Source organism: Giraffa tippelskirchi, chromosome 7 (genome assembly GCF_054371585.1).
Source record: "Giraffa tippelskirchi isolate mGirTip1 chromosome 7, T2T-mGirTip1v1.2.pri, whole genome shotgun sequence".
Taxonomy (NCBI): Eukaryota; Metazoa; Chordata; class Mammalia; order Artiodactyla; family Giraffidae; genus Giraffa; species Giraffa tippelskirchi.
The window spans coordinates 18,800,346-18,828,339 of NC_137281.1; the positions used below are offsets into that span (position 1 = coordinate 18,800,346).

At 41.8% G+C, this 27,994-nt stretch overlaps 1 protein-coding gene across 1 annotated transcript; it reads left to right on the forward strand.

Moving 5' to 3' along the window:
- Nucleotides 1-27,992, forward strand: SLC7A9 (solute carrier family 7 member 9). Its single transcript, XM_081510437.1, has 12 exons — nucleotides 1-87; nucleotides 2,491-2,638; nucleotides 2,921-3,163; nucleotides 3,648-3,773; nucleotides 3,980-4,079; nucleotides 6,558-6,602; nucleotides 7,092-7,215; nucleotides 8,029-8,132; nucleotides 18,235-18,331; nucleotides 19,290-19,439; nucleotides 26,774-26,948; nucleotides 27,820-27,992. The coding sequence occupies exons 1-12, from the start codon at nucleotides 1-3 to the stop codon at nucleotides 27,882-27,884; spliced, it is 1,464 nt and encodes a 487-aa protein (XP_081366563.1). The 3' UTR covers nucleotides 27,885-27,992.
- Nucleotides 27,993-27,994: the final 2 nt, after the last annotated feature.

Below are 27,994 nucleotides of genomic sequence, written 5' to 3' on the forward strand. Positions count from 1 at the left end.
ATGGAAGAGACAAGCCTGAAAAAAAGGAGGGGGGATGAGAAGTCGATCCAGAGCAGCGAACCCAAGACCACGAGTCTCCAAAAGGAGGTAAGGCCATCCTTGGGAGCAGACCCTTCCCAGGTCGAATCGAGCAGGGATGGGTGTACGCAACCAAGTCATCCTCCCCCACCACCACACACGCACAGCACTTCTGATTAAACAATTTCTCGCATTCACACCCCTTTCCTTCTTGCCAGTGAACTCAGCATATTCTTGTGAGGTTAATACATGAGTGCTTGTATGTGCTAGGTAAGCACCTAGAGGGCTGGTGTTTGCTCAGGCCAACAGTCAGAGACAACTTTGGATGTCAGATCCCTACTACAGCACCTTCACCACATGTGTCCTCTTAAGTTTGAATTCCTCCGGCAATAGGGAAATCCCATTTCTTCTTAGCCAGTAGCTGGGGCAGCGAGTCTGACATGGGAGTGACACAGATGATCCCTCTGAATTGGAATGTAGCAAGGGCTGAACCAGGGCTTCCCAAGTGGCACTTAGTGGTAAAGAACGCGACTGCCAATGCAAGAGACATAAGAGTCGTGGGTTTGATCCCTGGGTCGGGAAGATCGTCTGGAGGAGGGAATGGCAACCCGCTCCAGTATTCTTGCCTGGAGAATCCTCATGGATGGAGGAGCCTGGCGGGGTGCAGTCCTTGGGACCACAAAGAGTCGGATAGAACTGAAGTAACTTAGCACATGCAAGGGCTGAACTTGGAGTTGCCTGCAGCTTAGAGAGGGGTCAGATGGGGTTGTCACTGGACCTGTGAGGAGGGAGAGGTTTGGGGGTGTGGGGGAGTGAATGGACAAGCTTTGGGCTCAGAGGATGAGGAGCAAGGACCCCCAGAGTGAGGTCAGGATGGTGTTAAGAGCAGGATGAGTGGGCGGGGCTCTGGGCAGAGCCTCCGGAGCTCCCATGTCTGGCTGCAGAGGAGATGAAGGAGGGACCAGGGGCTTGACAGGAGGAATCATGTGGCTTGACTGTATGTCACCCTGGGATCTCGGGGCCCCAGGAGTTGGCTGATGAGCAGCAACACCCTCCTTTTGGCTGTGAGAGAAGCACAGCCAAGCAAACCCTTGGCATGTCCTAGACTTGGGTAGGCAGCTTCAGGGTGAATACAGAGCTCAGTAGAAGGTCCAAGGCATTGGTGAGTCAACCTGGGCCATCAGAGAAGGAAATCTGAGATGGCCATGGGAAACAGAAGATGACACTTCTCTGGACCTCCACTCCTCCAATTGGGTGTCCCTTGGGGGCTGGTCACAGCTGGGCTCTTCCATGTTCTCTGAGTTGGAACCCTGAGTGGAGCCTGTGCCCAGGGAGACAGACACACATACATTCAACTCAAGCTTCAGAAATCAGGCTGGTGGCTTTGGGGGGCTGATGTTATAAGTATGAACATGAAACAGACCGTTTCCTTCCTTAGAATTTTTTTCTTGATTCATGTAGGATTTACATAAGAGTGAAACGCACAGATCTTCAGTGTTTAGTTTGACGAGTTTGACAAAGTGGTCACCCCAGGAACTTCCCTCTTGGCCCTTTCCAGGTGGCAGCCCCCCATCCCCACCCCATGTTCTATCTCTGAAAATTAGTTCTGCCTGTTGTGGAATTTCATGAGAATGGAATCATATGGGGTGTGTCCAAGCCCGGTCTCATTGGTAGGAAGGTCATATTCTGTAAGAGAACATCAGAGAAAGTTCACAACCCCTGAGTGTTTCTCTCCCCGGAGGCCTTGTCACTCACCCTTCACCCCCATGCCCCCGGCCAGGAGCCCCAAACCCTGACTTCACTCTTAGTTTGGGGGAGGAACTCCGTACCACTCGGCTCGGCTCAGAGGTAGGTCCTAAGGGCTCTTGTTAGTGAGTGACTGTCAAGTCAGTCTTTACCACCTGGGCCTCTTTGTCAAGAGCGGTAAGGGCTGGCGCTTGGAACCTTGGCCGGGCCTGTGAACTGCACGGGCTGTGAACCCTGAGCAGTATCTTGATCTTTCTGTTCCTCTGTTTTCTCCTCTGTAAATGGATATTATAATGGCATAACTGACTCATTGTTGTTGTGAGGATTAACAGACTTAATCCACACAAGCAAGGGGCTTTCCAGGTAGCACAGTGAGATGCCAATGCAGGAGATGCAAGAGACTTGGGTTGGATCCCTGGGTAAGGAAGAACCCCTAGAGGGGGAAATGACAACCCACTCCAGTATTCTTGCCTGGAGAATCCCATGGAGAGAGGATCCTGGTGGGGTTGCAAGGTTTGGACATGACTGAGCATGTGTGCACACACACACATACACACAAATCCCCAGAAGCAGCACCCTGGTGCTCTGCCTGTAACAGCACAGGGAGAGGGTGCCTGGGACTCAGGGCTGCCTGGCTGTACCCAGCGCGGGAGGGGAGGAGGATGGAAGGAAGAGGGCTGCACCCCGCAGCAGCACTAACTCTTCTCTCCCTGCTCTACAACCCAGCTGGGCCTGTTCAGTGGCACCTGCATCATCGTGGGCACCATCATCGGCTCTGGGATCTTCATCTCCCCCAAGTCGGTGCTCAGCAACATGGAAGCCGTAGGACCCTGTCTCATCATATGGACCATGTGTGGGGTTCTTGCGACACTGGGTAACAAAGATGCCCACCCTGGCGATGACCCCCTGTTGCATGTGGGGCAGGCTGTCAGATCTCTGTCTGTGCGGGGTCTTGTCGCTGCTGCCCAGATCCCCCTCAATGCTTGTGTGCAGATATGTGTAAACTAGGGTTTACGGAATGTCCAACGGCCAGAGCTCAGGATGAGGGGCACCGTGGTGGGCCCTGGGAGCACAACCCCCAGTGGGGAGAGGGGCTCCCTTGACCAGGGCAAGACCTCACGAGTGGCCTGGGGCCCCCTTTCTCTCTGTATTCCAGGCGCCCTGTGCTTCGCGGAGCTTGGCACGATGATCACCAAGTCGGGGGGCGAATACCCCTACCTGATGGAGGCCTTTGGCCCCATTACGGCCTACCTCTTTTCCTGGAGCAGCCTGTTCGTCATAAAGCCCTCATCCTTTGCCATCATCTGTCTCAGCTTCTCTGAGTATGTTTGTGCACCCTTCTACTCAGGCTGCAGCCCTCCCCAAGTTGTCATTAAATTCCTGGCTGCCGCTGCCATCTGTGAGTATCTGTCAGAAACACCAGGCAGGGGGCAGAAAAGACCTGGCACAGCTGGGGTGGAGAAACTGGGCTCCTGCACATTCAGAAAGAGGCTGGGTGGGCCTGGAGGTGCCGGTAGGGAGCAGGGCCAGGTCTGGCCTCGGTCCCAAGCCTGATGGCCTTTGCCATCTGGTCTCTGCTCTGCGGGGCCATCAGAGCCGTCAGGGAGGGCTGACTGCAGGCTGCCCCACAGAACAGTGCTTGGCTGGAGTCTGGCTGCTTCTCCATTGCTCTTAGAGGTGGGGGGCGGGGGTCGTGGACAGCCCTGGCTGGATTTCAAAGATGCACGGATATGGCAGTGGAGAGGGGAGGCTGGGGGGGAATGGGGCCTGGGAATGGAAAGGAGACTCTTTCCAGGGCCTTAAGAAAGGAGGGAGATGTTGAGCCCATAGACACAGAACAGTGCCCACCTCTGACTTCCCAGTGCTCACCTCTGACTTCCCAGTGCTCATCTCCACGGTGAACGCGCTGAGTGTGCGGCTGGGGAGCTATGTCCAGAACGTGTTCACGGCGGCCAAGATGGTGATCGTGGTCATTATCATCATCAGTGGACTTGTCCTCCTGGCCCAAGGTGACCTTCGGCTGGAGGGGAGGGTGGGGCCACACACCACAGACCACCTGGAGGTCTTGCTGCTAAGCATATATTTCATGCAGGAATTCAACAGAAATAGTTTCCCAGTTGCTCAGAGTTTCTTTACTAACCTGAGGTCATTGGTCATCCCCTTCCTTCACACAATTCCAGTCTAGTCGGCCGATAACTATCTGGCTTGATTACAGGAAATTCGAGGAATTTTGAAAACTCTTTTGAAGGCACATCATTGTCTGTGGGCTCCATCAGTCTGGCATTATATAATGGACTCTGGGCGTATGATGGATGGTAAGGCACTGGGTCTAAGACATCACACGTCAGCCTGTGGGTTTCTTTAGGCTATCTTCCTGAAACCACATGGAAAGCAATAACTTCTCCTTTTGGGGGTTTGGTGGGACTCTAACATATACCTTCACATCTCCTTTTTGTTAAGTACCCTACCCTTCACCCTTCTGTTCTCCTTGAACCCCAGAGGCACCTGCCCCTTTCCCAGCTGCTCACCTGGCACCAGACCTTGACACAGTGGCCTATGAGCCCCCAGTGCTGGGGCCTCATGCCAGAAACTTCACCAGACAAACACAGGCTCAGCTGGACTGGAAGCAATGAGGGCTGCCAGGCATGGGACAAGGCAAGACTGGTAGCACTTTTCTTTCCACTTTGCAAATACATGTGGCCATCCAGGACACTGGCCTTTCCCTCATGGAGAGAATCTGCAGGCTTCATTCTCTTTTCAGACAATGGATCTTGCATTTTTTTGAAAGCACGCTGGGACTCATTACTCCAATAATTGTTGAAAAGTTACAGAATTCCCACAGAGTACAAAGACTTACCAACTGAAGAATGTGCAGACCTTAGTAGCCCCACCACCACCAGGGCTTTCTTTAAAACAGAAAGCCCTACAGGGGGACAAAAATTCCTACAAGGGAATTTTCTCTATGATGTTGTTGTACAATCGCTAAGTCATGTCTGACTCTTCATGACCTCATGGACTGTAGCACCCCAGGCTCCTCTGTCCTTCACTATCTCCCAGAGTTTGCTCAAATTCATGTTCATTGAGTTAGTGATGCTACCTAACCATCTTATCCTCTGCCACCCTCTTCTCCTTTTGCCTTCAATCTTTCCGAGCATCAGGGTCTTTTCCAATGAGTCGACTTTTCCCATCAGGCAGCCAAAGTATTGGAGCTTCAGCTTCAGCATCAGTCCTTCCAATGAATATTCAGGGTTGATTTCCTTGCTGTCCAAGGGACACTCAAAAGTTTTCTCCAGCACCACAGTTTGAAAGTATCAATTCTTCAGCACTCAGTCTTCTTTATGGTCCAACTCTCATATCCATACATGACTACTTGAAAAACCAATAGTCTGCTTTGACTATATGGACCTTTGTCAGCAAAGCGATATCTCTGCTTTTTAATATGCTGTCTAGGTTTGTCATAGATTTCCTTCCAAGGAGCAAGTGTCTTTGAATTGCATGGCTGCAGTCACCATTCACAGTGATTTTGGAGCCCAAGAAAATAAAATCTATCACTGTTTCCACTTTTTCCCCTTCTATTTGCCGTGAAGTGGCAAATAGACCGGATACCAAGATCTTAGTTTTTTGAATGTTGAGTTTCAAGTCAGTTTTTTCACTTTCCTCTTTCACCCTCGTCAAGAGGCTCTTTAGTTCCTCTTCACTTTCTGCCATTAGAGTGGTATCATTTGCGTATCTGAGGTTATTAATATTTCTCCTGGCAATCTGGATTCCAGCTTATGATTCACCCAGCCTGGCATTTCGTGTGATAAGTTAAATAAGCAGGGTGACTATATACCAAAGGAGATTAAACCAGTCAATCCTAAAGGAAATCAACCCTGAATATTCATTGAAAGGACGGATACTGATGCTGAAGCTTCAATACTCTGGCTACCTGATATGAAGTGCAGACTCACTGGAAAAGACCCTGATGCTAGAAAAGATTGAAGGCAAGAGGAGAAAGGGGCAACAGAGGATGAGATGGTTGGATGGCATCACTGACTCAATGGACCTGAGTTTGAGTAAATTCCAGGGGATAGTGAAGGACAGGGAAGCCTGGTGTGCTGCAGTTCATGGGGTTGCAAAGAGTCAGACATAACTTAGTGACTGAACAACAACAACAACTATACAGTCTTGATGTACTTCCTTCCCAATTTTGAACCAGTCTGTTGTTCCATGTCTGGTTCTAATTGTTGCTTCTTAACCTACATATAGGTTTCTCAGGAGACAGGTAAGGTGGTCTGGTACTCCTGTTTCTTTAAGAATTTTCCACAGTTTTTTTTGTGATTCATACAAAAAAGCTTTAGCTTTTTTTTGAAGCTTTCATACAAAAGCTTTAGCATAGTCAATGAAGCAGATGTTTTTCTGGAATTCCCTTGCTTTTTCTATGTTCCAGCGAATGTTGGCAATTTGATCCTTGGTTTCTCTGCTTTTTCGAAACCCAGCTTGTAGGTCTGGAAGTTCTTGGTTCACTGCTGAAGCCTAGCTTGAATGATTTTAAGCACAACCTTACTAGCTCAAATTAATACAGTTGCTAGTATGGTAGTTTGAACATTCTTTGACATTGCCCTTCTTTGGGATTGGAATGAAAACTGACCTTTTCCATTCCGGTGGCCACTGCTGAGTTTTCCCAATTTGCTGACATATTGAGTGCAGCACTTCAACAGTTTAAATGAGGCATACACTTATTATTTTGTGTTTCATAATCTTAGCAAAGAAAGTCAAAGTTATGTTACTCCTGTTACTTTTTTTCCTGGTAGGAATCAACTCAACTACATCACAGAAGAACTTAGAAACCCTTTCAGGTAAGAAAGCTGAGTCAAAGCAGGAGACAGTGGACAGGTAAGCATACTTCTCTCCCCCAAACATAAGGTGGAACTGCTTCCCCCAACCACCCATCACCCACTTCCAGACAGTGGATGGTTTCCTATCAGCTCATTGACATTCGTTAGAGCTTGGTTTTGTTTGAGGTAGTAGAATGGCTGCTAAGAGGAAGGAAGAACTCTAGCTTATTTTGCATTATAACCAAATTCAGTTTTACTGCTCTGGAGTCTAAGGAGAGGGAGAGGTCTTTCTCATTAGAAAATGTCGATGTCCCCACTGGGGCTCTGCTGTCCCACTAGCCCCCTGCTTTTCCATGAGCATCAGGAAGCCTCAGGAAGGGCAGTTCCCCACGGAGCAGGTAGAGGGCTGGCTGGGCAAGTGGAAGAAAGGACTAGACTAAGACAACAATCTTGTGAATCTGTCATGGATGCTCTGGTCTGACTGGATCTCTGGGTCTCCGCCCCTCCCAGAAACCTGCCCCTGGCCATCATCATCGGGATCCCACTGGTGACAGGCTGCTACATCCTCATGAACGTGTCCTACTTCACCGTGATGACGGCTACCGAGCTCCTGCAGTCCCAGGCTGTGGCCGTGGTGAGTGCCCAGGGTCTCTGTGGGAGGGGACAGGCAAGGGATAAATGCTCAAATTGAAGGACCCTGTGTGTGTAGGGGGGTGGAATAATCATCTAGGAGACCAGACACAGGGAGATGAGCAGGTTAGGGCAGCGCCAGAGACCTGGCCTACGTTCTAGGTGGCCAGCAGCTGGGAGGTCCTGCCTTCCCAGCACACCCTACCTGCCTGGTCAGCACAGAGCGCAGGGCTCCACATCACCAGGGTTGGGACTTTGACGGGCAAGTGTGGGGGAGAGCAAGATCGGGGGAGTCATTGAAGGAGGGAGTGATAATAATGGACTGTGGGATTCATCTGGGTGAGGAGGGAAGCAAGCACAGGGGGATGGGGATGAGGCACAGGGGAAAGGTGGGTGGGGTCCACGTGCTGGAGAAGACCTGCCGAGGTGGGTCAGGGCAGAAAATGAAACTGAAAACAGGCAATGAGGTGACATGGACAGGGAACGGAGCCAGGCAGGCTCGGCGACCGGCCCACTGACCCCGAGACCAGGCGGCCCACGTGCGAGGGAGACCAGGTCATTTCGAGGAAGGGAGAGTGAGGGCGTCAGAGGATGGGGAAACACAGAATTATGCCAGGCAGCAGGGGAGAAGAGCTCTCCATCACCATCTGCAGAGGTGGGGCGGGGGGGGTCTTTTTCTCCAGACTGGTGCCCCACCGTTCCTCAGGGAGGTGTCCTGGAACCCAGCTCAGTGGGGCTGCTGGGAGGGCTCAGCAGCCTGTGGGGCCGGTGGCTCTTGGGGGCGCACGGTCTCAAGACGCACCCACTTCTCTCTCAGACGTTTGGTGACCGTGTCCTCTACCCCGCCTCGTGGATCGTTCCGCTCTTCGTGGCATTTTCAACCATCGGCGCGGCTAACGGGTCGTGCTTTACTGCTGGCAGGTAGGGCCCGGCACCTACCCTTGGGCGGAGCGGCGCCAGGGCCAGGCCTGAGTCCCCAGTGCTGGAGCGGAAACCGTGCTGGGGGTGGGAGGGGGCACATGGCGCGGACGGGCGCTTGGCGCTGGTCCCAGTGGTCCAGAGCTACTGAGGACCTGAGGACAGTGCCATCCGCCCCAGCGCAAGGCAGGGCTTGGTGACCCGGGTGAGCGAGGTTTACTCGTGGGACTTTTCACAGAATGAGCTTTCTGGAACATCTTTTCATGTTAATAGATACACAGTCTAGATCAGGAATTGGTAAACTAAAGGGCAGATAGTGAAGATTTTAGGCTTGCCGGCCATGCAAACCCGTCCTGCTCTGTCTTTGCAGTAGGAAAGCCAACAGCTGTGGCTATGGTCCAGGAAAACTTTATTTACATAACCAGGCACCTTGCCAGTCCCTACCGGGCCTCTGGCTCCTACCTGGTCTAGAGACAGCTATGTTGGAATCCTTTTGACCATTGTACCATAATTTCACATCACCTCCACTCATGGGCTGGGTTGGGGAGGTTTTCACAAACATTGGCAGGGAACATTCTGAGCATGTCTTTGTTCATCTCTCCAGCATTCTGGGTGGTATAGTCCTGAGAGTGAAATCGCCAAAGGTTATACACGTATACACTTTAAAAAATGAAATATATACCACAAAATCATTCCTTACTGCTAGTCCTTAAAGACTTCTTCAAAAGTGTCTTGGTTGTTCTAGAGTCTATGCGCTTCTATCTGAATTTTAGAATTACCCTATCAATTTCTACAAAAAAGCCTTAGGGACTTTGATTAGAACTTTTCTGAATCTATAGTTCAATTTGGAGAGGACTGCCAGCTTCAAAGTACTGATTTTTCCAATTTACGGGCATGGATTTATCTCCCCATTTATTTAGGTCTTCTTTTGTTCTTGTTTTTGTTTTTTGGGGGGGTGGCAGTTTTCAATATATAATTCTTACACATATTTTGTCAGATTTACCCTGAAATATTTCATATTTCTTCATGCTATTATAAATGGTATTTTCAAAAATGCAGAAAATTTCAGTTTCTGATTAGTCTGTTGCAGGTACAACTCTTTTTGTTGTTTGTTCAGTCACTAAGTTGTGTCCGACTCTTTGCAATCTCATGGAATGTAGCACATCAGGCTCCTCTGTCCTTCACTATCTCCTGGAATTTATTCAAATTCATGCCCACTGAGTCGATGACGCCATCCAACCATCTCATCCTCTGCCACCCCCTTCTCCTTTTGCCTTCAATCTTTCCTGGCATCAGGGTCCTTTTGAATGAATCATCTCTTCACATCAGGTGGCCAAAGTATTGGAGCTTCAGTTTCAGTCCTTCCAGTGAATATTCAGGGTTGATTTCCTTTAGGATCGACTGGTTTGATCTCTTTGCAGTTCAATGAACTTTCAAGAGTCTTCTCCAACACAGTTCAAAAACATCAGTTCTTCAGTGCTCAGCCTTCTTTATGGACCAATATCTGTACATGACTCCTGGAAAAATCGTAGCTCCATATGGACCTCTGTCAGCAAAGTGATGTCTGCTTTTTAATATGCTGTCTAGGTTTGTCATAGCTTTCCTTCCAAGGAGCAAACATCTTGTAATTTCATGGCTTCCCTAGTGGCTCAGTGGTAAAGAATCCGCCTGCAGTGCAGGAGACCCGAGTTTAATCCCTGGACCAGAAAGATCCCTTGGAGAAGGGAATGGCTACCCACTCTAGTATTCTTGCCTGGAGAATTCCACAGACAGAGGAGCCTAGTGAGCTATAGTCTATGGGGTCACAAGGAGTTGGACATGACTGAGCAACTAATACATGCACATATGCTATTTCTATTTTTAGTTTTTTGAGGAAACTTCATACTGTTTTCCACAGTGGTTGCACCAATTTGCATTCCCACCAACGGTTTACAAGGGTTCCCTTTTCTCCACTTCTTGCCAACATTTGTTATTTATGGTCTTTTTGATGATAGCCATTCTGACAGATATGAGGTGATATCTCATTTGATTTGATTTGCAATTCTCTGATGACTAGTGATATTGAGCATCATTTTATGTGTCTGTTGGCCATCTTTGTGTCGTTTTCATAAAAATATTCAGTTCTTCTGCCCAGTTTTAATTGGATTGTTTGTTTTTATGATATTGAGTTGTATAAGCTATATATATTTGGGATATTAACCCCTTATTGGCCATACCATTTGGAAATATTTTCTCCCTTTCAGTAGGTTGTCTTTTTGTTTTGTCAGTGGTTTCCTTTGCTGTGCAAAAGCTTTTAAAGTTAGTTAGTTCCCATTCATTTACTTTTGCTTTTATTTCCTTTTTTCTTTAGGGGACAGATCCAAAAAGATATTGCTACAATTCATGTCAAAGAGTATCCTGCCTATGTTTTCTTCTAGTTTTGTGGGTTTTTGTCTTATATTTAGGTCTTTAGTCCATTTTGAGTCTATTTTTGAATATGGGATGACAAAATGTTCTAATTTCATTCTTTTGCATGTAGCTTCCAGTTTTCCCAGCACCACTAATTGAAGAGACTATCTTTTCACCATTGTATTATTTTTGCCTCCTTTGTTGTGGATTAGTTGACCATAAGCATGTGGATTGATTTCTGGGCTCTCTGTTCTGTTCCAGGGGTCTGTGTGTTTGTGTCTGTTTTTGTGCCAGTACCTTACTGTTTTGATAACTGTAGCTTTGTAGTCTAAAGTCAGGGAGTGTGATATTTCCAGCTCTATTCTTCTTTCTAAAGATTGTTTTGGTTATTTGGTGCCTTTTGTGTTTCCATACAAAATTTAAAATTATTTGTTCTAGTTCTGTGAAAAATGCCTTTGGTATTTTGATGGAGATTGCATTGAATCTGTATATTGCCTTGGGTAGTACGGTCATTTTAACAATATTAATTCTTCCAATCCATGAACATGGTGTATCTTTCCATCTGTTAATGTTACATTCAATTTCTTTCATCTACGTGTTATAGTTTTCTGAGTATAGGTCTTCTATTAATACTTCCTTAGGTAAGTTTATCCCTAGGTATGTTATTCTTTACATAATTGTAAATGCTGCTGTTTCCTTAACTTCTCTGACAGTTGTTAGTGTATAGAAATGCAACAAATTTCTGTATATTAATTTTGTGCATGCATGCTAAACCACTTTAGTCATGTCTGACTCTGTGCAACCCTATGGACTGCAGCCCACTAGGCTCCCCTGTCCATGGATTCTCCAAGTAAGAATACTGGAGTGGGTTGCCATTTCCTTAAATTCTCTTTCTGGCAGTTGTATTTAGAAATGCAACAGATTTCTGTATATTAATTTTGTACCCTGTAACTTTACTGAATTCATTGATGAGCTCTAGTAGTTTTTTGGGTTTTTTTTTTTTTGGTAGTGTATTTAGGATTTTCTCTGTATAGTATTGTGTTGTCTGCAAAGACTGACAGTTTTATTTCTTCCTTTCCAGTTTGGATTCCTTGTATTTTTTTTCTTTTTCTTTTTTTGGTTTGAGTGTGTCACTCAGACTTCCAATACTATGTTGAATAAATGTGGCAAGATTGGGCATCCTTGTCTTGTTCCTGATCTTAGAGGAAATGTTTTCAGCTTTTCATCATTGAGTATGATGTTAGCTGTGGGCTTATCATATATGGCCTTTATTATGTTATGTTTCCTCTATACCCACTGGAGAGTTTTTGTCATAAGTGAATATTGAATTTTGTCAAAAGCTTTTCTGCATCTCTTGGGATAATCATATGGTTTTTATTCTTCAGTTTGTTAATGTGATGTATCCTACTGATTGACTTACAGATACTGAACCATCCTTGCATCCCTGGGAAAAATCTCACTTGATCATAGTGTAGGATATTTTTAAACATTTGCTGAATTCAGTTTGCTTATATTTTTAGGATTTTTGCATCTTTGTTCAACAGTTATATTGGCCTGTAATTTTCTTTTTTGTGTGGTATCTTTGTCTGGTTTTGGTATAAAGGTAATGCTGGTCTCACAGAATGAGTCCAGAAGCATTTTCTCTGCATTTTTTGGAATTGTTTGAGAACAATAGGTGTTAGCTCTTTTCTACATATTTGGTAGAATTCACTTGTGAAGCCATCTGGACCCAGACTTTTCTTTTTTGGGAGTTTTCAAATTGCTGATTCAATTTCACTACTGGGAATTGGTCTATTCATGTTTTCTGTTTCTTCCTGATTCAGTTTTGAGAAATTGTACATTTCTAGCAATTTGTTGATGTCTACTTGGCTGTCCATTTTATTGGCATATCATTGTTCACAGTAATCTCTTATGATCCTTTGTATATCTATGGTGTTGCTTATAACTTTCCCCTTTTCAGTTCTGATGATATTGATTTGGGCCCTCTTTTTTTCTTGATGTTTCTTGATTTTATTTTTCAAAGAGTCAGCTTTTAGTTTCATTGATCTTTTCTATTTTTGTGTGTCTATTTCACTTATTTCTGCCCTTATATTTATGATTTATTTCCTACTAACTTTGGGTTTTGTTTGTTCTTTTCTTGTCCTTTTAGGTATAAGATTAAGTCATCTTATTGATGACTAAAGAATCTTATTTCCTGAGGTAGGCTTTTATCACTGTAAACTCCCCTCTTAGAACTGCTTTTGCTATGTCCATTTGATTTTGGATCATTGTGTTTTCATTTTCATTTGTCTCCAGGTACTTTTTGATTTCCTCTTTGATTTCTTTAGGGATCCATTGGTTATTTAGTAGCATATTGTTTAGCTTCCACGTATTTGTGCTTTTTGCAGTTTTTCTTTTTGTAGTTGATTCCTCTTATAGCATTGTGGCCAGAAAAGATGCTATGATTTCAGCTTTCTTAAATTTACCAAGGCTTGTTTTGTGGCCTAGTGTGTGATCTCTCCTAAAGAGTGTTTTATGTGTACTTGAAAAGAATGTGTGTTGTGCTGTTTGGTGATGGAATGTTCTATGTATATTAAGTCCATCTGGTGTAATAGGTCATTTAAGACCGGCATTTGCTTATTGATTTTCTGTCTGATCTGTCCATTTATATAAGTGGGGGTGTTAAAGTCCCTTCCTATCATTGTGTTACTTCTATTTTCTCCTTTACATGTTAGTATTTGCTTTATATATTTAGGTGCTCCTATGTTGAGAGCATGTATTATATTTACCATCATTATATCTTCTTGGATTGATCCCTTGATTGTTATGTAATGCCCATCTCTTCTAAGTCTTTAAACTATATTTTGTCTGATAAAAGCATTTCTACCCAGGTTTTGATTTCCATTTCCATGGAATAACTTTTTCCATCCACTCACTTTCAATCTATGTGTATCTTTAGATCCAAAGTGAATCTCCTGTAGGCAGCATATACAGGTCTTATTTTTATATCCACTCACATATCCATCCATTTTATATCCACTCTATGTCTTTTGAGCACTTAGCCCACTTACACTTAAAATAATTACTTAAATGTGTGTTCTTATCACCATTTTGTTATTTGAGGTTGTTTTAATAGGTCTTTTTTGTTCCTTCTTTTGTTCTCTTATGATTAGATGGCTATCTTTCGTGTTATGTTTGAATTCCTTTTTATTTTTGTATCTATTATAGTTTTGGTTTGAGTTATGTGAAGTTTATATATAACAAACTATACACACACACACACAACATGATTGTTTTAAGTTGCTGATCTAATTTCAAATGTATTTAACAACCCTGCATTTGTATTGTCCTCCACTTATGAGTACTGTTTTTGACAACATGTTTTACTGCATCTAATTGTTTTGTGTATTCTTTAACTGCTTGTTGTGATATATAGATGATTTTTTTACCTTTTAACCTTCCCACTAGGTTTGTATGTGGTTGATTTTCTACCTTTACTGTTTATTTGCAAGGGCTCCTGTTTTTTTATATCTTTTTGGTAGATTATTTCCTTTTTCCTTATTATTTCTCTTTTTTTGCCTTAAATTCTATTCTGATATGGATATTGCTGAATCAGCTGTCTTTCAGACTGCTGCTTTTAGTAACACGTCTAACCCCTTTTATTGTCTACCTCTCAGTGACATGGGTTCTGGCTTGTGTCTCTTTCAACAAACCCAACCTGAGAGTCTCCAGCTGAGCAAGTGGAATTTGATTACATTGGATATGATTACTGCTACAGATAAAAGATTAATTCCTAGCATATTCCTTTGTGTTTTCTTGGCTTAAAAAATCTTACCCTGATTTATTAATCATCAAATGTTTTTATTCCTTTTTTTTCTTGTATTGATGTAGATGGAAGTTATATTTCTATTCTTTTAGTAATTACCTTTAAAATTTAACATGAATACCTACTAGAGTCTATCAGTATCTCAGTTTTCTTTCCTCTATTGCAAGGGCTTTCCCTTTCATATCATCTAGTATATCAGCTACACCATGTTTGTAAAATGAACCAACCCTCCAAAAAAGTCTATCATGACAGAAATAAAAAATCTAATACTTACATACATACAAAATGTGCTTTACTGCTGTCTCCTTAACATTACTTCTTCAATAAACTTAGTTCAATGTCCTCTTTTGTTGGAGTAGACTTTTTAATAGTTTGCAACAAGGACTGAAGAAAAGTAAAGTCTCATAGCCATTGTTTATCTAAACATTTATTCTGCCAGTAGTCTTGAATGATGATTTAGCTATGAAGAATTCTAATCTGAAAATCTAATAAATTTCCCTCATCACTTTCAAAGTGTTATTTCTCATGAGATGGCTGTTGTTCTGACTGTCCTAACTTTGTAGTTAATCTTTTAAATTTGGTAGCTTAAAATTTTTTCCCTTCCACTATAATGTTTATATCTGGCTATGTTTTATTTCCTGAACTGGTTTCAGTCTGAAGGCTCAGAATGTTTTGATTGTGTAAAGGCTCTCTGCTCTTTTTTTTTTTTTTTAAGATTTATTTATTTGGCTGCACTGGGTCTTAGTTGCAGCATGCATATCTTTAGTTGTTGCATGTGAACTTGCAGCATGTGAACTCTTAGTTGCAGCATGCAAACTCTTAGTTGCAGCATGTGGGGTCTAGTTCCCAGACCAGGAATCAAACCCAGGTCCCCTGCATTGGGAGCACGGAGTCTTAGCCATTGGACCAGACCACCAGCAAGTCCCTTTCTGCTCTTCTTTGAATTTTCTTATCCCATTCAATATATTCAAGCTTCTTCCTGTGTTTCTTTCTTAATTTCCTGGCTATATTTTCTATTTCTCTATGCTTCATATTCAGTCTCAGTTCAGTTCAGTCACTTAGTTGTGTCTAACTCTTTGCGACCCCATGGACTGCAGCATGCCAAGATTCCCTGTCCATCACCAACTCCTAGAGCTTGCTCAAACTCATGTCTATTGAGTCAGTGATGCCATCCAACCATCTCATCCTCTTTCATCCCCTTCTCCTCCTGCTGTCAATCTTTCCCAGCATCAGGGTCTTTTCCAATGAGTCAGTTCTTCACATCAGGTGTCCAAACTACTTTTTTAACTTGTATTTTTCTGTTGATTAAATTCTTAACTACTATAACTTTTTGTTTTGTTAGGAATTCCATTTAGCTCTCCTTCACCTTTAATTTACCATTTTAGACACTGCCTTTCATATTCTTGAATAATCAGGAGTTCTGGGCAGGGGTGGGGGCTATTAAGCCACTTGTTTCCATCAGCTGACTTACTCTTAATTTTCTAATTTTTTTGAAAAGTACCAAACTGGATTTAAGAAGTACAACGCACATCTGTGTTAGCATCTGTCGAGTGCATCAAGCACTGTGGTTCATAGGCCCTGGACTAGTTTTTACATTTGTTTCTTGCACAAGTTTCAGGACTCAGATCAGTTATCTCTTCCTTGAAAGGGCCTCCCCAACCTCCCACTTCACCTACTCCTCCCCCAGCTGACCCCTCTGTACCAGGCTGCATTCCTCTCAGTTCAGTTCAGTTGCTCAGTCGTGTCTGACTCTTTGTGACCCCATGGACTGCAGCACACCAAGCTTCCCAGTCCATAACCAACTCCCAGAGCTTGCTCAAACTCATGTCTATCAAGTCGGTGATGCCATCCAACCATCTCATCCTCTGTCATCCCCTTCTCCTCCTGCCTTCAACCTTTCCCAGCATCAGGGTCTTTTCCAATGAGTCAGTTCTTCACATCAGGTGGCCAAAGTATTGGAGCTTCAGCATCAGTCCTTCCAATGAATATTCAGGATTGATTTCCTTTAGGGTTGACTGCTTGATCTCCTTGCAGTCCAAGGGACTCTCAAGAGTCTTCTCCAACACCACAGTTCAAAAACATCCATTCTTCAGTGCTCAACTTTCTTTATGGTCCAACTCTCAAATCCATACATGACTACTGGAAAAACCATAGCTTTGACTAGATGAACCTTTGTTGGCAAAGTAATGTGTCTGCTTTTTAATATGCTGTCAAGGTTGGTCATAGCTTTTCTTCCAAGGAGCAAGCGTCTTTTAATTTTATGGCTGCAGTTACCACCTGCAGTGATTTTGGAGCCCAAGAAAATAAAGTCAGTCACTGTTTCCATTGTTTCCCCATCTATTTGCCATGAAGTGATGGGACCAGATGCCATGATCTTCGCTTTTTGAATGTTGAATTTTAAGCCAGCTTTTTCACTCTGCTCTTTCACTTTCAGCAAGAGGCTCTTTATTTCTTCTTTGCTTTCTGCCATAAGGGTGGTGTCATCAGCATATCTGAAAAAAGCAAAAGTGAAGTTGCTCAGTCCTGTCTGACTCTGCAACCCCATGGACTGTAGCCTACCAGGCTCCTCCATCCTCGGGATTTCCCAAGCAAGAGTACTGGAGTGGGTTGCCATTTCCTTCTCCAGGGGATCCTCCTGACCCAGGGATTGAACCCGGGTCTCCTGCATTGTAAGTAGACACTTTACCATCTGAGCCACCAGGGAAGTCGTATATCTGAGGTTATTGATATTTCTCCCAGCAATCTTGATTCCAGCTTGTGCTTCATCCAGCCCAGCATTTCACATGATGTACTCTGTGTAGAAGTTAAATAAACAGGGTGGCAGTATACGGCTTTGATGTACTCCTTTCCCAATTTGGAACCAGTCAGTTGTTCCATGTCCAGTTCTAACTGTTGCTTCTTGACCTGCACACAGATTTCTCAGGAGGCAGGTAAGATGGTCTGGTATTCCCGTCTCATTAAGAATTTTCCACAGTTTGCTGTGATCCACACAATCAAAGGCTTTGGCATAGTCAATAAAGCAGAAATAGATATTTTCTGCAACTCTCTTGCTTTTCCTGTGATCCAATGGATGTCAGCAATTTGATCTCTGGTTCCTCTGCCATTTCTAAATCCAGCTTGAACATCTGGAAGTTCTTGGTTCATGTACTGTTGAAGCCTCGCTTGGAGAATTTTGAACATTACTTTGCTAGCGTGTGAGATGAGTGCAATTGTGTGGTAGTTTGAACATTCTTTGGCATTGCCTTTCTTTGGGATTGGAATGAAAATGGACTTTTCCAGTCCTGTGGCTACTGCTGAGTTTTCCAAATTCGCTGGCATATTCAGTGCAGCACTTTTAATAGCATCATCTTTTAGGATTTGAAATAGCTCAACTTGAATTCCATCACCTCCACTAGCTTTGTTCATAGTGATGCTTTCTAAGGCCCGCTTGACTTTTCATTCCAGGATGTCTGGCTCTAGGTGAGTGATCACACCATCATGGTTATCCAGGTCATTATCATCTTTTTTGTATAGTTCTTCTGTGTATTCTTGCCACCTCTTCTTAATATCTTCTCCTTCTGTAGGTCCATACCATTTGTGTCCTTTATTGTAACCATCTTTGCATGAAATGTTCCCTTGGTATCTCTAATTTTCTTGAAGAAATCTGGAGAAGGGAATGGCAAACCACTTCAGTATTCTAGCCTTGAGAACCCCATGAACAGTGTGAAAAGGCATTCCTCTCAGATGCATTTAACCAGCTTACTTGTGCAAAACTCACTTATAAGAGACTGGACTCCTATCTGAAAATACCAGGGTCATAACTCAGTCCTTTTCTATGTGGCCTCAGTAGTGAGATTAGGACACATTTACTCTGTGATCATATGGTAGCCTACACTCTTTCATCGACTGACTTCCTTATTATTACCCTTTCAGACTTGTTTTTGTTGCAGGCCGGGAAGGCCACATGCTAAAAGTGCTGTCTTACATAAGCGTCAAGCGCCTCACTCCAGCTCCTGCCATCATCTTTCATGTAAGTATGAATTCTGCCGTGAAAACACCCTCTTAAGGCAGAGGGTCCCTCAGTCTAGATGATAAAGTATAAACCTGATCACTAAGTTCAGTGATTTTCAAATGACCCAGGTTCCCCAGTCCTCAGGTATATAAAAAAGTTCAAAACAATTAACATAATTTACCCAATTTCTGCTCCTTGTTCTGAATTTATCTATGAAAGACACTGCTTCAATCTCTCACGCTTGTACCCTCTACATGTCTTACATGCACATTTGTGTGCTCTGGGTCCCTGGTAACAAACTGTACAAAACTCCACTAGCTTTCGAGGAAGGAGAATAAGGCATTTACAAGGTGGCTAATGACAACAGCTTCTCATTGTGGTCCAATAATTTGTGAGTCATGGGACGCTTGTGAATTAAAGGCCCTTTGACATTTTCTGATTGGAATTTCTCAGTGAGGGGTAGTTCTTGGTTGTATGCAACTATTATGGGCAACTATGGACCATCCACACCCTAGGTTAAGGGCCAGACTCTTCCTCCCACCCTGAGGAGAGCCCCTGTTCTCTGTGAACCTACTCCCTCTGGTGATGAGAAAACAGACCCGGAATTACAAGTCCAGGACAGTGCAGTAAATGCAGTCAATACCAGACCTAGACAGCCTGGGTTTTCTGGTGCAGGGTTCTTTCCCCCAGTGAAAACTCTCTGCAGGGAAAATTAATAATTAGGAAGCTGGTGCAATATACATTTTGTTTTTCTCCCGTTTAAAAGAGCCACCGATTTTCCAAGTCCTTTCCATCATGCCTCAAAGAAAAGAGCTATAATTTCACCAGTCTGGCTTGACCCCAAATATAATGGGATGAACAGAAGTTTTCTTTCACATTTAAGTGTTTGTCCACTGCCTCTTTTGCCTTTTGTGAAGTCGTAAGGGTAATGTTTTCATGTACTGATGACCTAACAATTCATTCTTCTTTCTTCTAGGGCATGATAGCAATCATTTACATCATCCCTGGTGACATAAACTCATTAGTCAATTACTTCAGTTTTGCTGCATGGTTGTTTTATGGTTTGACGATCGCTGGACTCATTGTGATGAGGTTCACAAGGAAAGAGCTGAAAAGACCTATCAAGGTAGGTTTAGTTCCCCAAATGTCACAAGTGGCTTTGTTTTCCTGAAGTGAGCTAGACAGAGGTAACTAATTTATTTCTTTAGATGTGACTATTTTAAGTTCTAGGAGCGTGCTTTCTATTTTCAACCTTTTCTCCTGAATGTCATACTTAAGAGTGGAGTTTCCTCTTCATCTCATATTATAAACTATGATCCAGTCAGCCATCTCATTACTAACTTATTAAAGTTATCAGCAATACCTGTGACTTGTCTAAGCAAAGGGAGATTTTCAGTTCTGGCAGTTCCAGGATCTCTCAAGCATACACTTTTTGTCTACTGATGGGGACTTCTGACTCAGACCCAGACCCGTTGCTGTGCATGCAGCCACCTACAGTCCACGTCTGCAATCTGTTTTAGGCTCCTTCCCACCTGCCTCCATGGCTGGTGTGGGTCCATATACCGATGGGGAAGGAGAATGTATTGTGTTTTGCTTATGTTATAGGCTCTTTTTTTTAAACCTATGGTATATATTCTTTGGAGAAGGAAATGGCAACCCACTCCAGTATTCTTGCCTGGAGAATCCCATGGACAGAGGAGCCTGGTAGGCTACAGTCCATTGGGTCGCAAAGAGTTGGACACAACTGAAGCAATTTAGCACATATATTCTTATGATAACAAGCACAGATTTCAGAAAAAGGTAGGCAAGAAGAGGGTTTCAGAAACTATATAGCAAGAATAAAAATAGTGTCTTTAGCTTTGGAATTCTGTTTCAGAAATCTGGTTAAAAGTCTTTCTGGCACAGTAGCTTGACTGTTACCTAGTCGCTAAAGTCAGCAGAGGCATAGAGTGGCCTGCTGGGATCAGGCAGTTCCCCTCAATCAGGAAATCAAGCAAGCAAAATCATGATGGTAGCACAGATTTGTAATCTGCACAAAACCCCTCAAACAGAAATAAAAAGGATTTGAGAAAAAATAAGTAAGGAGACAGGAAAAAAAATGAGAGAGAGCAACATATGTGTAACTGGAGTCGTTGAAGAAGAAAATGAAAGTAATAGAATTCTTAAAAGCTGTGATTTTAGAAACATTTCCTGAATTTGGAAGGAAAGGAGGAGAGGGGACCTTAAGGGGCAGGGACTTGAATCAACACACTAAAGGCATACAGTATAACTGGGATATCCTAACTAGAGTGGGCAACAATAAATATACTCTGATAAAATGATGGAGTTTTTTTTTCTTTTAAGTGCTTTGGGTATATCACATCCTCTTTCTTGTCCTCTTCCACCCCAATTCACTTAAAAAGAAAAGGAAATACACAGGCATCAGACTTCTCACCAGCTACACTTTATGCCATAAGACAGTGGGCAACTTATTTAAGATATTCAAGGAAGGAAAATGTAAGTCAAATATTTCATATCTACTCAAACTGACCTTGAAGAATAAAGTTACCAATGAGAGAACTCAAAGCATACATCGTTATATGAGACCTTCCTTCCTTTGGAATCACTAGAGAATGAGCTTCAGAAACCAAAAAGTCATGGGGATAAGGTGAATATATTTAAGAACTAAGACTTAACGACAGGAGAAAAGGATGGCAAAAGAGTATGTAAATTATTAAGCACTAACAACATAATATAACAAAAGTGGAAGAGAAAGCATAGGAAAGTATTCAAATTAAGGAAACTGCTTTAGGGTACCATTTGAAATTAGATGCTGGAGTCAGGGGGAGAAGAAATCTTAGCTTACTTCATTACTGCTTATTATGTACAATATCTTAAAAAGGGGAGACAAAGGTATTATATTATACCTATTTATAATGGTAATGCTCAGAAGAAAGGGCTTTCCTGGTGGCTCAGTCGATAAAGAATCTGCCTGCAATGTGGGAGACCTGGGTTCGATCCCTGGGTTGAGAAGTTAAGAAAAATAGTGTTTATAGATAAATATATCCAACACACACACACACATACCCATGAAACCACAGCATGAAAGAACCTATATATAAAGACTCAAACAGGGAAACAAATCAGAATATCTTCCTGGTTGACAGTTTCTCAGTAGAATGCTTATTAGGGTTTTTTGTTGTTACTGTTGTTTTTTTGCTTATTAGTTTTTTAACATTCCCAAACTTTACAGAATCTATGAATCTCTTAATAGTCTTTTGTCTAACTGATAGTTATATGGGAAAAAATGAGTATTTAAATTTCCAAAACCCACTACAGTATTTTTAATACATGTGTGTGAAAAGTTTCAAATGACATTCCAAATCCGACACAAGTTACCATCATGTGTGTATTGAAAAGTGTGAAAAAGCATGTGTATCTCAGACGTTGGGAAACATGTTATTGCATTAAAGGTTAACCATTTACTAACAATCATACTAATTGGAGCCCAGGAAATCATTTTTTAAAGCAGCTAACTTCAAGGTATAACACATTTGTTGTTGTTTAGTCATTAACCCTTGTCTGACTCTTTGCGGCCTCATGGACTGCAGCCCGCCAGGCTTCTCCATCCATGGCATTTTCCAGGCAAGAATACTGGAATGAGTTGCCATTTCCTTCTCTCCAGGGGATCTTGCAGGCCCAGGGACAGCACCCTTGTCTCCTGCATTGCAGGTGGATTCTTTTCCACTGAGCCACCAGGGAAGCCCATGACACATGTTGGATATATATATATATGCATTTACTGTCTTTTAGTTATATCTGAAAACTCTACTTAGAAGTTTGGGATTTCACCTGATACATGGTAATTTTTCCCACTTTAACAATAAAGGAAGTAGAGCCTCTGGTGAGAGTTTTCCCACAGAATGTTACTCTTTAAAGGGCAGGAAAATGACAGTTAAGTAGAAGGTACTTTATATAGACATGTGAAAATATGAAGACAAAACTTATCAGCTGTATGAATAAACTATCTTATTCAGCTTAAATAGTTTAAATTGGCCATTAAAAGAAAAAAATAACTTTTAGGCAGGTTTACAAAGTGGTGAAAGATGAGAAGGATAGGCAAAGAAAAACCAAGCAAATAAAATACATAGAAAATAGGGGCTGTGATCTTATCAGGCAAGCACTCAGACCCAGGACACAAGACAAAGACCATTTAGTAATAATGGCTAAAGAGATAAGAGTTATGAAAACCTATTTACCACACCACGTAATTACTTTTACGAAACAAACTACAGGAAACACAAGGAGAAACAGACACACACAAATAGAAGATTTTAAAACATCTGCCTCAGAGCAGGATAGATCCAGGCACATCACCAGTAAAAGTGACTGAAGAACTAAAACAATATAATAGGTACATTTTAGAGATTCCTATCAAATTCTGAGTCCTCCAAGTAGCAATCACACCTTTTCAAGCGAAGAGGGGACAGGTCTGAATCTGTAATGCCACCAAGAAAAACTCTGATTAAAAAGTCAGAAATGATACAGAGTACATTCTCAGTCTATAATGCAATAAAACAGGAAATCGATTTTAAAAAGTAACATCTTTTTTGGTCCAAATGGAGACAGGAAATGAAAGTACATAAATTCCTAAAAATAACAATAATAAAAACAGGACATATAATCTATGATCAGTGCTTTAAGGAAGTTCCTCCATATTACTTACATCAATAAAAATGAAAATGAATTAAATAGACAACTCAAAAAGCAAGAGAAAAATCAACAAAGAAAACCAAAAGAATGTAGAAGGAATCAGTAAACCTAAAGAAAGAACTTAAGATTCTTAACTAGATTATTTTTTAGAATTTCACCATGAACTCAAATTCTGCTGGGGTTAGTTTTAGTAAGCTGTATTTTCCTAGAAAACTGTCCATTTCATTTAGGTGTTTGAATTTATTTGTATACAGCTATACAGAATAGTTTATGATTTTTAAAAAAAACTTCCTCTGTTCTGGAGATTATTTCTCCATTTTTGTTTATCTGTGTATTTATGCTTTCTGTTTTTTTTTTTAAGGTAAGCTACAGGTTGTTTTACTGATTTTTCAAATTATTTTTATGGATTGTAACACTAATACCAAACCTTGCAAAGACAGCACAGAAAAATCACAGACCAATCTCACTTTTGAATATTGATAGAAAAATCATAAAATAATTTAACAAATAGAATCCAATTATATTAAAAACATACCACGACTAAGTCAAATCTGTGCAAGCGTGGCTAAAGATTAGAATGAACTGGATTTAATTCATGGGGGATGTAATTCATCATATTAATATACCTACGGTGAATACCCCTATGATCACCTCCCACAGATGACAAAAACCACCAGATAAAATTCAACATACATCATTGATAGAAACACAAATGCATAATCTTTTCCTTGGTATGATCACACACACAAACACACCTTATGGCAAAAAGCAATCTTAATTGATAAGCTTAATTAATAACCTTAATACTAGAGAGATCCCTGCTAGGTCTAAGACAAGAATGCCTTCCTTCTATTGATTTCTACTATCAGCTAACACTGTTCTGAAGATAGCAGCAAGGCAATTATGTAAGAGAAAGCAATTTGGAGTGTAAGGATTAGACAAGATTTTTGAAAGTCTTTCTCCATTCAAAGAAAATAAAATTGTACACCTGGAAAACCCAAAAGGATCAAAGAAAAAACTACAAGAAAATATAGTAAAGTAAGGGATGACCCAGAGGGATGGGATGGGGAGGGAGGTGGGAGGGGGGTTCTGGAAGGGGAACACTTGTACACCCATGGCAGATTCATGTCAATGGATGGCAAAACCAATACAATATTGTAAAGTAAAAAAACAGTAAATAAATTTTAAAAAAAAGAAAAAAATTAAGACACTGAAATCAATAGCCTGTATTTGTAAAAATGATGTCCAATTAAAAGAAAATGAAAGACAACACCTCATCTTCCCTCCACTCTGTCCAAAACAAAAACCTAGCCATAAACTTTAACAAGAGGTTAGACTTCTCAGTGTAAAAGTAAAATTCTCCTGCAAGACAAAAAAAGTAACTTGAAGAAATGGAAATTCATCATCTTCTTGGATAGGGAAACTCAGCATCCTTCATTTAGACATTTCATGTAACTACAATAAAAAACACCATCTAATTTTTTCTCTGGAGTTAGACAAGCTGATTATACAGTTCATATTGAAGAACAAACTATTAATAGAAAGAATGGCCTGGGAAAAACTGGCCATTAAATATTAAATTTAAATATTAAAATATAGATTCTAAAATTTAAATATCATACTACTGATGCATGAAGAAAACATAAACTGTTTTGTAATCCAAGAATGGAGAAAACCTTTCCAGTGACTCAAAAATCAAGAAGTAATTTTTTAAAAAGAGGCAACCATATCTCCTGGCCAAAATAAAAATGCATGCATTCAAATAAGGAGAAGAAAACTGAAAGCACATATATATAATTTGGGGGGAAATATCTGTAATAATATCACACACAAAAAAATGGTAACAGCCCTGATTTAAAGAGTTCCTAAAATTGAGATGGGAGTTACTAACAACTGAAATGGACAAAAGATATAAATGGACACAAGTCACAAAAGACAGTTGAATGAGAAAAATGCAGTGACACTTAAACATGAAACAAATGGACCCCAGCACACTCAGTTTTGTTCCTAACAAGAGTCAGACGCCAGAATTCTAATGAGCTACCATTTCTTGCTTGTAAGATGGGGCAGAAATCCCAGAGTTTGGCCACACCCCATGAAGGTGGCCATGGGGAAACAGCCTTCTCCAACACTGCTAGTGGAATTCAAATGATATAGCCACTATGGATGGAAACCTGGCCATATCCAGCAAAATAACATATGCATTTACCTTGTGATCCAGTCATCCTGTTTTGAGGTAATCTATCCCAAAATGAAGTTGCCAAAAAATATGCAACATACCCAAGGTCATTTATTGCAGCATTAACTGTAAAAGCAAAAGACTCAACACAACCCAAATGTCAATTAGTGGAAGACTGGCTGAATAAGTTTGGAACATCCACCAATTAGAGTGGTATGCAGCAGTAAAATGGATAAATAATTTTATACAGCACTGCTATCTCTGAAGTATATTAATGGAAAAAAACAAGGTGTAACACTGTGTTTTATGCATTTGCTACCTTTTATGTAAGGGTAGTGGAAGATGAACAGGTGTATACATGTTTGTGCATACACAGGTGCTTATTCTCAAAAAGAAATAATGGAAGAATAAAGCAAACTCAAGAAAAAATTTATAATATCAAAAAATTAAACACTGAAAAGGGAAAGAGCAAATCCCTGAAAACTCCAAACAAATGGAGATAAAAAAAAATATTATTCTATAAAAAGTAGATGACATAACCACACAGAGCATAATTACCAGAACTGATATTAACGTGCATGACTTTTAATTGCATTTCCCTTGTGGCTTATACTCTTCTGTTAAAAAGAACTGCAAAAAAAGTCTTAAATTTCATGCTACTTACAGTGGTAGTACTGGTATAGGGAAGCCCGGCATGCTGCAGTCCATGGGGTTGCAAAGAGTCAGACATGACTGAGCAACTGAACTGAACTGAACTGGTATAGTTATTTTCTTATAGGCACATTGGAAGATAAAGAAAATAAGTAATCATGTGAAAGCCATTATAAAGATTTTTGAAAAGAAGTATTAGGAAAGAAAATGTTAAGTCTGGAGTAAAGTAAGGAAAAAAGTGCAATCTTACATTTGAATCAAAACTATTAGAATCATTCGTGCAATGTTTTCCCCTTCTTGAAAAAAAATAATTTTTCTCTGTCCTGGTGAAAGAACACTGAATACTCCAACCACCCAGATGATGGTTTCTAAGTGTCCATTTCCTACCGAAAAGAAACAGGTCCCTGGAGAAATGGGTGAATCCAGATCTGCTAGGACTGGATGTCTCTCAAGCCCCGAACTCACTGATTGACTTCAGGGATTCGAAAGTGTGGCAGTCAGACCTTAAGTGCTTCCAGAAGTGACGAAAGGAAGTGTACTGCTCCACCACAAAGGGCTCTTGCCTCCAGGTCTAACCACCAGTTTATAGCAAACAAGAGGGACAGAGGAGCAAGTTATCAGCAGAGCTAGATGAAGACAGTGTAGGACACATCATCCAATTCCAGCAACAAATTAATGATGAGATAGAGCAAGGAGGGAACCAACATGTTAACATCGAAGTCCTTGTTGGTTAGAAATGCCATGATGTGTATTTTACAGGTAAAATGACTTTATATTCTAGGGAAAAGAAAAAGAACAGGTGAAATAAGGTCAGCAAATTTACTAACAAGTGATTCAAACTAACTCTATTCTTCTTTCTCTATCACGGGTATGAAAAATTTCAAAAGGCAAACAAATGCCCACGGCCAAGCCATGACTCCCTGTTGTTTTGCCTGCAGGTGCCCATTTTCATCCCCATCTTGGTGACTCTCTTATCCGTGTTTTTGGTTTTGGCCCCCATCATCAGCAAACCTGCATGGGAGTATCTCTACTGTGTGTTGTTTATGCTGAGCGGCCTTGTATTTTATTTCCTTTTTGTCCACTATAAGTTTGGATGGGCTCAGAAAATCTCAAGTAAGTATCAACCGGGGGACTGCTGGGCTGTTAGTGAACCAAGGCAAGCCCGACACCCCGCAGCCTCATCTGTCCTGATGCTACCAGGGCTTTCTTGTCACAGGGTCTCACACAGCTAACAAATTTCGTCTCATCTTTGGGAGGACACGTGACCTGTTCCCCTCAGTGTGACACCCCGGGGGGTCTACCTGTGGCCTCTATTATTTCCCAAGGACTTTGCTCCTTTCTTGAAAGAGCTCCTCCTGCCTCCAATCTCTTTACGCTGATCTAAGCCTAAAGCTGAGGGGTTGCTGGTGCTCTACTACAAAAACGAAAGAAAAGGTTAATAACTATCAGAAAACCAGCCACACTTGCCTGTGCCTCTGAAAATGGACTTGCATTTGATTATATTGGCAGAGAATCTGGCCAGGATAACTTACAACCTAAAGGCCCCACCCAAATACGCCTTATTTCCCAGCTTTGGAGTGTGTTTGGCCAAGCAAAAACTGTTAAGTTAGAATTAAGGAAGCAGAGGGAATGAACCACCTGTATTTTAAAGGGGATGCCGACTAAGTGACTTCAGACTACATATTCAGCCTTGGTCAGCGGTAGTTAAATATACACATGTAATTGAGTTATTCATGTTTTTCCTATAAATGGTTTGGTGGCAGTAAAATATTTAGCAGGTTCCTAATGCTTTAATGGGAAATAACTTATCTCCAAAGAACCACCATAGCTCCCAGGATGGGTCTGCCTGTCCTACCTACCTGTGTCCCCCGAGCACAGGCTCTAACAGGAGACACATCACCAGGGAGTAACAGTATCACTGCTCACCAATAAGTGGGGTGAAGCTGATTCTTAATGACGCTTTTCTAACTGCACTCCCCCCCAGAGCCTCTCACCATGCACCTTCAGATGCTGATGGAAGTCGTCCCCCCAGAGGAAGCTCCAGAGTAACAAGCTCTGCCTCTTGTGCCAAATCCATGCTGTGATGAACTTATTTTTGTAAGCAATATTTGTGGTTATTTCTTCCTGATGTTTTTCTTAAGAAAAAAATCAAACATATT